At 49.7% G+C, this 12742-nt stretch overlaps 1 protein-coding gene across 1 annotated transcript in view; it reads right to left on the bottom strand.

Annotated features, from left to right (window-relative positions):
- Positions 1-12742, bottom strand: part of JPH3 (junctophilin 3) — a 117772-nt gene that overhangs the window by 82253 nt on the left and 22777 nt on the right. The window contains exon 2 of the mRNA XM_038368903.2: positions 2532-3309. Coding sequence (XP_038224831.1) covers positions 2532-3309 — 778 coding nt within the window. The remainder of the gene's footprint in view (positions 1-2531; positions 3310-12742) is intronic.

Here is a 12742-nt window from a genome sequence, read left to right as displayed (position 1 = left end):
GTGCTTACCTGGGGCAGCTCCCAGGAAGCATCTGGCAGGTGCCTCTGGCTCCTAGGGGCGGGGGAGTGTAGCTGGGGGGGAGCAAGGGGAGCGGGCGCTCCCCCCACTGATCACATCAAAAGTGGCACCTTAGGTGCCGACTCCGTGGGTGAATCAGCTGATTTGCGGGAAGCCGGGGGTGGGGTGGAGAAGCAGAGTGGGGCAGCACATTCAGGGGAGGAGGTGGAGGCGGAGTGGAGGTGAGCTGGGGCCAGGCGGGGCGGGGAGCTGCTGATGGGTGCTCTGCACCCATCAAATTTTCCCTGTGGGTGCTCCAGCTCTGGAACAACCAGTTCTAAAAGGTCTTCTAAATTTAACAACTGGTTTTAGCGAACCAGTGCGAACCGGCTCCAGCTCACCACTGGGTACATGGAGCCCCTGCTCTCTAAGCAGAGAAGAATAAAAGAGCCTAGCAAAGGGCAAACCCTTCCCGGAGCTGCAGCTGTAATTAGGGATCTGTTTCTTCTTCCTTTTGAAATCTTGTTTATTATTTATAAGCACCGGCTCGGACCCACGAGGTTTCTCTGAGCTTTAGACCAGCAAGAAAATACTAGGGGAGTAATCTGTAGAGAACCTTTCTGTCTGGCATTATCGATATGGTCCCCATTAATGCAGGGCTTCAAAACAGGATGCAGAGGGGTTAATGACACACAGCACCTCCTAAGTGACAGCTGTGTTGTCACTGTGTCCCATACAAGTGGTGCCACCGGTAAAGAAATAGGGAGAGGAAATTAAACACCAAGACCATGTCACAATATTGACAGTGAGGGGCATATTTCACATGCAGTACATGGAGACCAAGCTGCTTGGCTCCTGCTAGCTTTAATGGTAGTTGCACAGCTAAATCTCTGCATACCAGACTGAAAGAGTCACCGGCTAAGAGGGTGCTGAGCCAGGAAACCGTGAATCACAGCTGATGCCCAGTTTTCAGAGTAGCAGCCGTGTTAGTCTGTATTCGCAAAAAGAAAAGGAGGACTTGTTGCACCTTAGAGACTAACAAATTTATTTGAGCATAAGCTTTCGTGAGCTACAGCTCACTTCATCAGATGCTTGCAAACAGAGCTGCAGCTTCTCAGCCTTTGTCCTGCAGCAGGCGATGCAATGCTGCAAAACAGGGTCATGAGCTTTGACCCCCTGTGTAGGTATTGCTATAGATATTGCCTCATTGGGTATTGGCGTGACGTCGCCACCAAATGAACCTGGCTGCCACAGGGGATGATGGTGCCACCTGCATCACATGGGAGAACAGTAGCACATGCTGCCCGGGGTTCACATATTAACTGAGATTTTGTTTTGCTTTCTTCACTTAATTCGACACCCAGCACCAGTTTTCTGGATCTGAGAACATCCTTTGAACGTGCCTCTGGTGTGGCTGAGCTGCTGTGACTTTGACCTTTCACCTCAGGGCAGAGTTGGCTTCAGATGAGAATCATCTATCCCGTGAGTTCAGCACAAACAATTGCCACCCTTAGCAAACAGGGATGTTGAGATCTATGCAGAGCCAAAATGTAGGCTGATTTAATGCAACTAGCTTATCACATTTGTTCACCTTTATAGCTTTAGTGCCCTGAAAGTTCCTCTCCCTACCCCTGACCGGGACTTTGGAACAAGTAATGTTGAGACAGCCCTTGAAGAATCCATCTCTGGTTTTATATGAGACCCAGTTTATGCAGGTACAGGATATCTGGGAACATATGTTAAGTTTCCAAGCTGGCTGCATATGGCCAATAAAACTATTACTTCTTTACCTTGATAATACTGGCCCAGATTTGCAGTCACACCCCAACCTGTCCACCTGGCACAGACAGTTTTGTACAGGCTGCTAGAATCTGTCACCAATGCATGCAGGTGCCATACTGGTGCAGCAAACTGCACATATCAGTGTGGTGGTGCAAAATTGCAGTGGGAAGCCAAGGCCTGAAAATCAGGTACATTGAGCTTTGTGGCCTAACCCTGCAGCACCTAAGCCCTGACATCCAGATGAGCGTTACCTGCATTTGGATTGAAGAACTGAGCCCTTTTTGTGCAAATTAAAGGCTCCCAGTTACAAAGCATTGTGCTGGGGAAGGGAGACCACTCGGCAAACGTGCTGGTTCAGATGGGTGGGTGGGGGGCCCTCATTTGTTGCTTAGAATAAGGTAGCGCAGTCAAACAGTCAATTCCATTATTGCAAAGTCCAGCCCAGGACACAAGGAGCCCTGGGTGACACTGAGCAGCTCAGGTTGTGACTATCAGCCCGTGAGAGCTGGAGAGCCAGAGAGAACCACAGGCTCTGTCTGTGTCCATCAACCCCAATAAAGGATCCCTGTTCTGTTCATTAAGGCCAAACCTTGTCTCTCCTCCACCATGAGGGACACCACAGGTCACACAGAATACCATAGAGATCAGAGTCACAGCAATGTGATGGGCTCTCTGCTACTCTGCCAGCCGACATCTCCCCCGACCTCCCCTCCTCTCTGTAATGACCAGACATAAGAACGGGGATGCCTTACCTGGAAGCCGCAATCTCCGCTTTCTGCTTGGCAATGGTGGCTGCCCTCTCTGCCGCCTCGGTGGCCCGATCCACCTTCTCGCGGATCTTGCTGGCCCTCAGTGGGATGAGGTTCTTCCGCTTGCCGCTCACCAGGACATTCTGTTTGTACTTCCCCTCCTCCTTGGTGCCGTCCGGGAAGGTCATGCAGCCATAGCCGTGGCGCTTGTTGTTGGCCCACTCTCCCTCGTACTTCAGCCCATCTGAGCGCTGGCTGACCCCGAAGCCTGAGCGCTTGTCATTCTTCCACTCACCCACGTAGATCTCAGTGGTGGTGGCATCAATGTCATCCTCGACGACGGTCAGCTCGGCCTCCCCCTCACCCAAGCTGATGGTGGAGTTGATGTCGCTGGCGGTGGAGCTGACGGTGCTCATGCCTGCCTCACTCCGGAAGGAGCTCTGCTTGCTGCGCTGGCTGGCAAGGGAGCTCTTGGACTCAGACTTGCGCAGCTTGAGCCCGCTCAGCAGGGACCGCCGGAAGAGCCCCTTCTTCTTGCTTTTGAGGATCTCGGCATCGCTGTGGGCCATGAGGACGAAGCCGCCCCTGGAGACAGCGGGGCTGCCGGCCACGGCGGGCGAGGAGTCAGGGTGCAGCGCCGTGCCGTTGGTGTGCTCACTGCGCAGCGAGTTAATGGATGTCCTCAGGGGCGACCTGATAACAGCAGCCATGCCATAGGGGACGCTCTGCCGGACGCCATAGCCTTGGCGCATGCCACCAGCCCACTGGCCCTGGTACGTCCCTGTGAACAGAGATGCCGGAGAAGAAAAACAGAGAGAGCTTGATTTACGCACTGCACAAAGCCCTGCCTGGCGGGTTGTATACGGGAGCATAGCAATTTCTGAGTGATTCATTACTGGGAGGATGGGAACCCAGTAAAGGGCAGATCCAGATCCAACCCCTCCCCCCCCCCAGCCTGGAGGTGTCCTTAGTCCAGGCCCATCTCATTTCTGGGGGCAGCCAGTGTGTTGGTGGGGGAAGGAGGAAGAAATATCTTAGCAAGATTTCAGGAATGCATTTCAGCTCCCTTGGGAGTCAGCCTGGAAATAATAGGAAACAGCCAAGGCACCACATCACATGGGCCTATCCCTCCAGGAATTGCCTATCACACCCATGCCCTAAACTGAAAGGAAAGAGAGCAGGGAGACAGAGCCCAGGAACTCTTATCCTAGAGCAGACTGAAATCCCATCTATTTTGGTCACCGGCCTCCGACAGTGATCAAAGCTGGCTGGCACATTACAAAAGATTTACTTATACCCATAGCACCTTCCATCCAAAGAGCAGTGGAAGGAAGCAGCAATAGAGAAATAAAGGCCACATGCCTAGGGACCCCTCTGGATATTACATTCAGAAATGTGCACCCACCTGCACTCCTACATTTGCATGGGCATTTACCTGGGTTACTTTACAGGTATTTAGGAGTCTACATGTATCCATGGGCGCTTGCAGTAATTGTGGGTGCAAAGGTATGTGCAGTTTTGAGGGCTATAAGTAACAGTCCTTGGGAAGGCATAACATCCTTATTACATTTGTAAGTGTGCAGTACTTAGTGGGGAAAGGACTGTCTTCCCGCCCTGAGCTGATGTTCATTCGTGTCCTGAACCACTGGGATCAACATCCTTTGTAATTTTATCTCAGGCATTTTAACTGCAGATCTTGGTCTTAATTCTTAGTGGCTTAATCTTTTCTGGGCCCAGAGGGCCCAGAGTTTCCAAGCTGACTGAGTGCACAATGAGGTATTTATGAACATGAGTAAACACTCCTTGCTTTGCCAGCCATGAAGTGATAATGTGCGTAGGGCAGGAGTTAAGATTTTGCTGAGAAGCCATCTACCTTTTATTTCATAGAAATTTGAATTATGACTTGAAAGGACCTCAAGAGGTCTCTAGTCCAGTCCCCTGTACTCATGGCAGGACTAAGTATTATCTAGACCATCCCTGACAGGTGTTTGTCTAACCTGCTCTTAAAAATCTCCAATGATGGAGATTCCACGACCTCCCTGGGCAAATCCCTTCTCTCAGGCCCTGATCCATCAATATGCTGACGGTCTCCTGCAAAGTGCTCTGCTCCCTGCAGTCCTTCTAACATCAACGGGCTCTGCCTAGCACTACCCTGGGTACACTCAGCACCTTCCAAAATTGGGCCCTTCCTTTGTACCATACTGACTCCTACACCACAAGGGCTTCAGAAAATAGACTTGCTGGAACAGTGACCCCTCTCTGAACCAAAATGAAACTAAACGGTAAAGCCCAGATTATGACCTCGGACTTAGTCTGATAAAGTCTTTCTATCCTCTCTACGTACAGCATGACACGTTCTTTGCCCTTGCTAATAATCATGCAGAAATTAGTGACCTGTTAGGTTTTTCCTAGCCCATCCCTGTGCCTGGTGGAAGGTTGTTCCTGCAGTGTTTTCCAGTGCTAAGTGTCCTGAGCAATAGGGCTTCTACTGCTTCCTATGCAAGACTCTTGTACAGCCTGATAGGTCATAGCTGTTAAGGCCAGAAGAGCTAATTAGGAGAATCTAATCTGACCTTCTGCATATCACAGGCCATAGAACTTCCCCCAGCTCACACCACTAGGACATATTTCCTAAAATGCAATCTAAATTTCCCTTTATTCCCTGTTTTTGGAAATTCAGTACATAATCCTGCTCCCTCCTTGAAATCTACGCTGGTCAAACATGTCTGTGCAGTTATGGTTATCACCTTCTCTTGCTCATCTTTTGGCCAAGCCTTACAGTCTGAATATTGTTTGCCATCGGTTACATCATTGTTTTTTAAATAGTCCTGTCCTACTGTATTTGTTCGCCTGAGTTGGAAAATGGAGTGGGGAAGCCAGGTCTCTTATTTGCATTGCCTACTTGGTGTGTTTTAGACGAGGAAAACAAAAAGCCCAGCCTGCCTCAAACAATTCAAACCAAAATCCTTTCATTTTGGTCTTCTGGATGGTATTATTAATTTGTGGCACATTCAGATTGTGAAAAACTCCTGTCCTGGGCTCTAGGGGCCAGACTGTCCAAGGGATTGAGGCACCTAAGGATGCTGCTAGGCACCTACAGGGATTTTCAAAGCACCTCAGTATGTTAAGTGTCTAACTCCCATTGACATCAATGGGAGTTAGACACCTAACCTGCTTAGGCCTTTCCAGCTAATCAAAAATACAATCCAAATGAATAACAAAAAACAAAATAGGAGAACACAAAATAACTGCCAGTCACGTCCCCACACCTAAGTCTCCCAAATGAATGCCCCCACGCTCTCACGAGCGCCTCAGTTCTCTTCAAACACATTCAGAAAGGCTGCAGATCCGGGGCTACTTGGGACTGAGAGGAAGTGAATGCCAAAATGGAGGGGCCCGCATAAGAAACAACCTGCCAGCAGTCCCCTCCCTTACAAGGCTTGTCTACATGGGAACATCCAGGAAAATTAATCTGAATTAAGTGAAGGTGCGAATTTGAAGTGAATTAGTTAACCACATTAACCACAGTGTGAACAACCTTTATTCAGAATTAAAGTGGCCTTAATTCAGTTTATCTTAATTCACTTCCAAATTAAGTCCGCTTTAATTCTGAATAGCTGCATCCACACAGGAATTGAATGCGGTTTAATTAAACCCCTTCAAATTCACACCTGTAGTTAATTCAGATTAATTTTCCTGCATGTCCCCATGTAGACAAGCCCATAAACCAAAGTGGGGCTCCAATATGAGCACCTCTACGCTGGTCACAATTGGGGCAATGTGACACAGAGAGAGAGATGTCTCAGGTCAGACGGTCCCAGGCAATTTAGGGCTTGATAGGACAAAACCAATACCTTAAACGGCAGCCAGTGACAATCACAGAGCACTGGTGTGGTGTGATTGGGATGAGCTATGGCATCGGGATGAGCTATGGCATTTAACAAATGAGCTGATGTGTTCTGCACTAGCATTAGCCTGTGAGTGGATTTCAGGGGTAGCCCTAATTAGAGCACATTGCAGTAGTCCAATCCAGAGGCGATGAGTGGATTTCAGCAATGAGATTCCCACATATGAAAGAAAAGAACACAGTGCTGTAACCAGATACAAACGGGAAACAGCTACCGTGGCTACTGATGCTATTTGTTCATCTGGGAGCCGCTGGGAATGTAACCAGCCCCCCAGACTGTGAATGTCAGTTACAAGCGAGGGACATAAACCTCAGCCAAATTCTCTGCTTGCTTCCTCCCAGCATATCATCATCACCTCCCTTTTATCTCGATTCTCAGCAGCACTCTGTGAGCTGGACGAGACAGAGATATTAGGCTGAATATCGTCGGCACACTAAAAGCATTGCAGTCGTCCATATCTCTTGCTAAAGCCCCAAGCCAGCAGAGCACTTAAACATGTGTGTAACTTTAAATACCTGAGTAGTCCCATTGACTTGACTTAAAGCTGGATCAGGATCTTACTTTCCTTAAGAGCCCATAAGGACACTGAGGAAGAAGGATGACAGTAGTGCACCCTGTGGTATGTCTCAAAGTCACCAGAGAAGTTGGATGCACTTTCTGCTTCTGCTTTCCTGAGCCAAAGGTAACAGGTTTGTGCTCTGAGCTTCCACAGGCTGATTTATCTGAAACAACTGGGACTTGGGAGATCTGGATTCTAGTCCCGGCTCTGTTGCTGGCCTGTTGGGTCACTACCCTGCTCTGTGCCTCAGTTTCCCCATCTGTACAATGGGGCTAATGATTCTGACGTGCTTTTTAAAGCGCTTTGAGATCTACCGTTGAAAAATGCGAGAGAAGGGCTAGGTGGTATTATTACCCTGACATGTGAGGATCAACAGTCCTTGTAATTTCATATTGCTCATCCTTTCTAAAAGACCTTACTAGGCTATTTGCCACATAGAACTTCAAGATGGGAAAGTCTGGTCAGTTCTATCTAGTCCTTCCCTTAGAGCCAGTGCTATCTATTTTCTATATAATAACTAAATAATATGTAATAATAATAATTGGTACCTTCTATCTAAGGATTTCAAAGCATTTGATCCCTGGACTAAGGCACAAATAGATTTGTAATAGAAAGAAAGAGCCTGAGACAAGAGGCCAGGTATAAGGGGCCTGGTATGAGGCCAAAGGCCTGAACGGAAGTAGTCAGGCTCTGCTGATATAAAGCAAAGTTAGTGAGAGTCAAGCTAAAGTCAGGCCCTGTTACAAAGCATACCTACTTGCAAGTTCACAGAACTTGGCAAGAACAGGGCTAGTATTGCAAAAATGCAAACCTTCCTAAGAAGTGCTAGGCACAGGACACTCACGTAAACCCATTGCAGAGCACCCCGATACAAGATTATGGTATAAACACGCTCTCTGAAGATGGTTCAGGGACACGCTGTCCCCTCTGAAAGTTAAGGTCAGGATGACAGGGTGCTGGATAGAGATGTTTTGATCGAACCTACTTATACAAGATAAAGGGTGGTAACTAACCATGTCAGAGAGGCAATACATAACTTGTTTGTATCAGTATATAAAAGAGGGGTCACAGGTGTCTTTGTCCACCCAAGGTGGAGAATAGAAAGTCCCGTCATTCACTGAACCACATCCATTGTCACAAGCATGTGCTAGCGTAACTGTAGACATTGATCCGAGGAGCTAGGACCATGCTTCGTGGTCAATAAACCTGGCCGAGTGCCTTCACTATACAAACCGAGTCTGTGGTCTTTGGGGCAGTTCGATCAGAGCCTGCTGTACAGGCTCTCTGGCCAAAGCTAGCGCAGCACGCAGAGAGAACACACACACAGCCAACAACTGAATACAAGGTTAATGCTAATTTTTTTCCAACACTGACAAGCTGCTCCAGCCATTTGTGCCTCCAGTTAGAGGTTTCAATTGGAGATGAGCCTGCAAGGGCTTTTCAAAGCTAGTATCTGGTTGCACCCAAGTTGTCAGGGCACCAAGGCAGTGTGATCTGGGGGGATGTGCACCCAAATGGCATTTTCAGAAGGCCCCCACTGGGGCACATGGGCTGCTCCAGGGGCTCAAACATTAGTTGTTGCAGAGGCATGCCTGAGCCAGGAGCAAAACTGAAGCAATGCAAGTAGCAGTCCCTCACCAGCTGCACTGGAGTCCAAGAGAAAGGATCCCGCCCAGACTTACTCCAAGAAGGAACAGGGAAAGAGCCAGCGGCAGACAGAGGATTTACTGAGGGTTTATTGGATTAGTATAGGACAGGAGGGAGGAGAGTCAGGATTATGGGTGCGGGGAGAGGTGGGAGGGAGAAAGTGGAAAGGTCAGGGACTCATGTTGGTGTTTGGGGCTGGGGGGGTTCAATGAACAGAGAGAGAAGCTGCATGTCAGGGCCAACACCATGGGTATGTTGACACTGCCATAAAAGAACTGTGACATGTCAGCTGACTTGGGCTTCCAGGACTCAGGCTGCAGGGCTATAAAACTGCAGTGTAGACCTTTCCCCCCTCATGGGGGGTCTAGATCTGAATCCCCTCAGTCGGGCTCTGAGATGCACTGCTGCAGGCTTTTTATAGCAGTGTAGACATACCCCAGGAAACAGCTGAAGAAAAGAAGGCCAGTGCTCTGAGCAGGAGATTAGGAGCCTCAGGCCCCAGTTCATTTTGGCTGTTCACCACTGATGGGAAAGGTCCCTCATGCAGGGAGCATTCTTGGGGCCTGTCTGCCCTTTACAGGTGCCTTTATGGCACCAGCATTATGTAAAGGGGCCTTAGCACAACAGAGATTGGCCTCTTGGGGTCAGTAGGTCAGTAGCAGAGTCAGGAAAAGACCCTACCTCTTACTGCTAGCCCTCGGCCACATCCAGAGGACCACACTGCCTCCGGAACATCCTTGCTATCAAGGAATGCTCCTTACTTCAGTATCAGTGGTATATCCAAGAAGCCTAATATGAATTCTGTTCATAGTTACAGCTGAACAGGTACTGCGCAGTTGCTCTCTCTCCTGCATAGCTGTCTTGCCAGTGAATTCCTCCCTGGGGTTGTCCCCTGTGAGAGAAAACTTTGGGGAACATGATCAGCGAACACCCTAAGGAAAAAGGATTCAACTCTCCCGAGCCCTCTTCCCCAAGCCTCAAACTCCCTTCTTTCAACCCTAAGGATCATAACCCAGTCACATAGCCTCTGGTCCCTGCTTCCTCTTAGAAGCAGGATTGAGAGCAAAATGAAATCCTAATTTCTCCACATTCCAGGCTGCCTGGCTTCCGGGTGCTGGTCTAGACCCATCTTTGCTTCCTTCCTACATTCTCAACTGCAGGAGCAGGTGCAGAGGAGGACAGACACACTGTCAGTGCGGAGAGGCGGATGGAGGAATAAGGCATTGCCTGGCACAGCTACACAAGCTGTAGGCTTCTCTGCTCAAGTTCTGAACTCTCCCCCTCCCATCTGAGTCACTTGACTCAGTTTCAAACCCCACACAAGTCACTTGACCTCTCTGTATCTCAGTCAATCCCCAGCTGAAAAATTGGATTAAGCCAGATAATAATAAAGAAATCCAGGTCTTTGCTGAAAACCAGAGGCTGCATTGAAGAGCAGAATGAAAAACTATCAGGGAAAGACAGAGCAAATCTCTGAGGCCCCTCAGGGAGCAAATTGGTTGTCCCAAGTTATAGCAGAAGCAATTGTCTGTGTATTTCTTTATCGACATGAAGGACCCAGTGAGACTGCAGCCTCTTTTGCCAGAGATGACCTAGCCAATGTGTGCCCTTAAAACCCATTTCCAGAACTGCATGTGGCCAGGAACAATTGTTCTCTGCTCCTTATTGGGTTTGGTTCAGCATTTTTAACCAAACTGCTAGATCAGTGTGTCCCAAACTAGGGCCGCCACTTTTGCAGGGAAAGCCCCTAGTAGGCCGGGCCAGTTTGTTTACCTGCCGCGTCCGCAGGTTCGGCTGATTACAGCTCCCACTGGCCGCAGTTCACTGTGCCCGGCCAATGGGGGCTGTGGGAAGCGGTGCGGGCCAAGGGACGTACTGGCCACCGCTTCCCGCAGCCCCCATTGGCCTGAAGCGGCAAACCATGGCCAGTGGGTGCCACGATCGGCCGAAACTGCGGACACGCCAGGTAAACAAACCGGCCCAGCCCACCAGGGGTTTTCCCTGAACAAGCGGCGTCCCAAGTTTGGGAAACACTGCCCAAGAGAATGGGAAGACACAAGGCCAGCTTTCCCACCCATGGTTTCCTTCTGTCGTGCCATTCCTGGTGCAACAGAGAGTAAAACACAAGCCGTATCACCCTTCCCCCGGAGGGTAGCTTAAATATATATTGTTCCATGGTTGTTTCCTTTCCCGACAGACACAGACACCCTGGATTTTGCTCCTGGGGATTGGCTGGAAAGCACAGCTGCCAGCATCTCAATCAGCCTGGTGGGTGGGAACATGTAATGGCACTAATGAAAAAGAGCCAACAAATCAACTGAGGCCGGGAGTATGTTTTGGGGGAGCTGAGCTGCCCCTCTAAATGAACATTCATTTCTTTGTTCAGATTCTAAGCCTTTTAGAACAGCTAAACATTCCAACATCTGGGCACGAACAGAGGAAAAAGCTGCTGTGCCACGCCCAGTACTAAGCGGGAGCGTCATCAGTGAGTCAGGGCTTCTACACCCTATGTATAAGATGCCAGATCATTCCTGCTGCCATGCAGTCCCCTCTAGGGTGGAATGTGCCCTCCATCAGACAGCGCATAGCAATGCTGCCCAGTAGATTAGGGCAGGAAGCGGAGAAGAAGCCAGCAGGATTTGGGCCGGGGCTGGACCCACTCTCGCAATAATGTGAGATGCTCCATCCCTCTAGAGAATTTGGGTCCATGCTGCCCACCCAACGTGCCTGACTTCTGGGGCAGAAAGGCCAATTGGAGCTGTTGCAGGCAGAGCTCTCTCCCCCTCTCCCTCCCCATAGCTCCCAGGAGGGGAGGGGGAAGTAAAGAGCCCAACAGCTTAGCATGGGTCTGCCCCCTCCTCCCCTCTGCCCTCCTGTGGGCAAGGAGGTCAGGACATTCCCTCTACTCCTCCCATCTCCCTCCCTGCAGCACCTGGCCTGGGAAGGGGCAGAGGGAGATGAAGAACCCCTGGAGCTGCCCCCTGAGCCTGGAGGGGGTGAGGGGACCCTGCTGCCCCCCCAGCCTGGAAATGGGGGTGGAGAGCCCCAGAAAGAGCAGAGGGGAGGTAGGGGGCTGAACTGATGGGAGCAGAATTAATGGGGTGGGGATTGGGGGAGATGAACTGGTGGGGGGGTTGAACTGATGGGTATGGGGGCAAAGGAGGAGCAGAATTAATAGCTGGGCAGGGGACTGGCAGATATGAGGGTGAGAGCTCCATCCGCTGGGGCCAGAATCACCTTATTCAATAAATCTGGGAGAGTGGGAAACACGGATTGTCTCATACACTTGTCTCTCGCGCTGGGGATGGGCAGGGACAGTTCGAAAATCAAATGACAGACCAAAAAACACAACATGGTCTTTAAAAAAAATACCCTTATGATTTTTGAGAGTCCAGCTCCTGATTTTTGATCTCTTGAAGTTGGCAGGACTGAGAATCCTATATCCAAATAAAACTGCACGGGGAATTTTAGGTATGCCGAATGTGCTGTCGTTACCCAAGACTGGAATAAAGGCAGGACACCTGGGATGATCCCTATATCCCACTATTGCAAAATGTGCCACGGGATTATTTCAGGGCCCTGTAGAGCCCCCTATTGCCATGCTGAGATAATGGCTCAGTATTGATAAAGGATAAATCACCACCCACTGAATTACTGGCAACTGTTCCTGCAGCTCCCAGGTTATTTGTGATGGTCTTTCATTGACCTAGCCTAATCCTGCTCATGTTTCATGAGAACTGACATGATTACAACCCAAGGCAGTATGGGAAACAGTTCTGAACCAACACTGCTAGCAGGCTATTGGACATGCCATTGGCACAGACTAACCAGAGAGCAAGAATGCCCCAGCTGTCTTGCACTGGGGTCTCCTGCTAGAGGGGTACAGGGGTTGCTCTGCCAGCACTGTGGTTCCCACAGACATGCCCTTGTGCCAGGAATTATTCATTCGCTGGGGGTTCCAGGTGGCTGCTTTGTGGTCTCTTTGCACTGGCATATCCAGTGCAAAAGGGCAATGGAGCAACCATGAGCCAGCCCCGTGGGCTAGAATGCTGAAAGGAAATGCTCTCTTGCTACATTTTTTGTCAAAAGTCCAGTACTTA

The sequence above is a fragment of the Dermochelys coriacea genome, chromosome 12 (genome assembly GCF_009764565.3).
Source record: "Dermochelys coriacea isolate rDerCor1 chromosome 12, rDerCor1.pri.v4, whole genome shotgun sequence".
Taxonomy (NCBI): Eukaryota; Metazoa; Chordata; order Testudines; family Dermochelyidae; genus Dermochelys; species Dermochelys coriacea.
The sequence above is the reverse complement of the archived record's forward strand: the minus strand, read 5'-3'. Positions and strand labels throughout refer to the sequence as shown.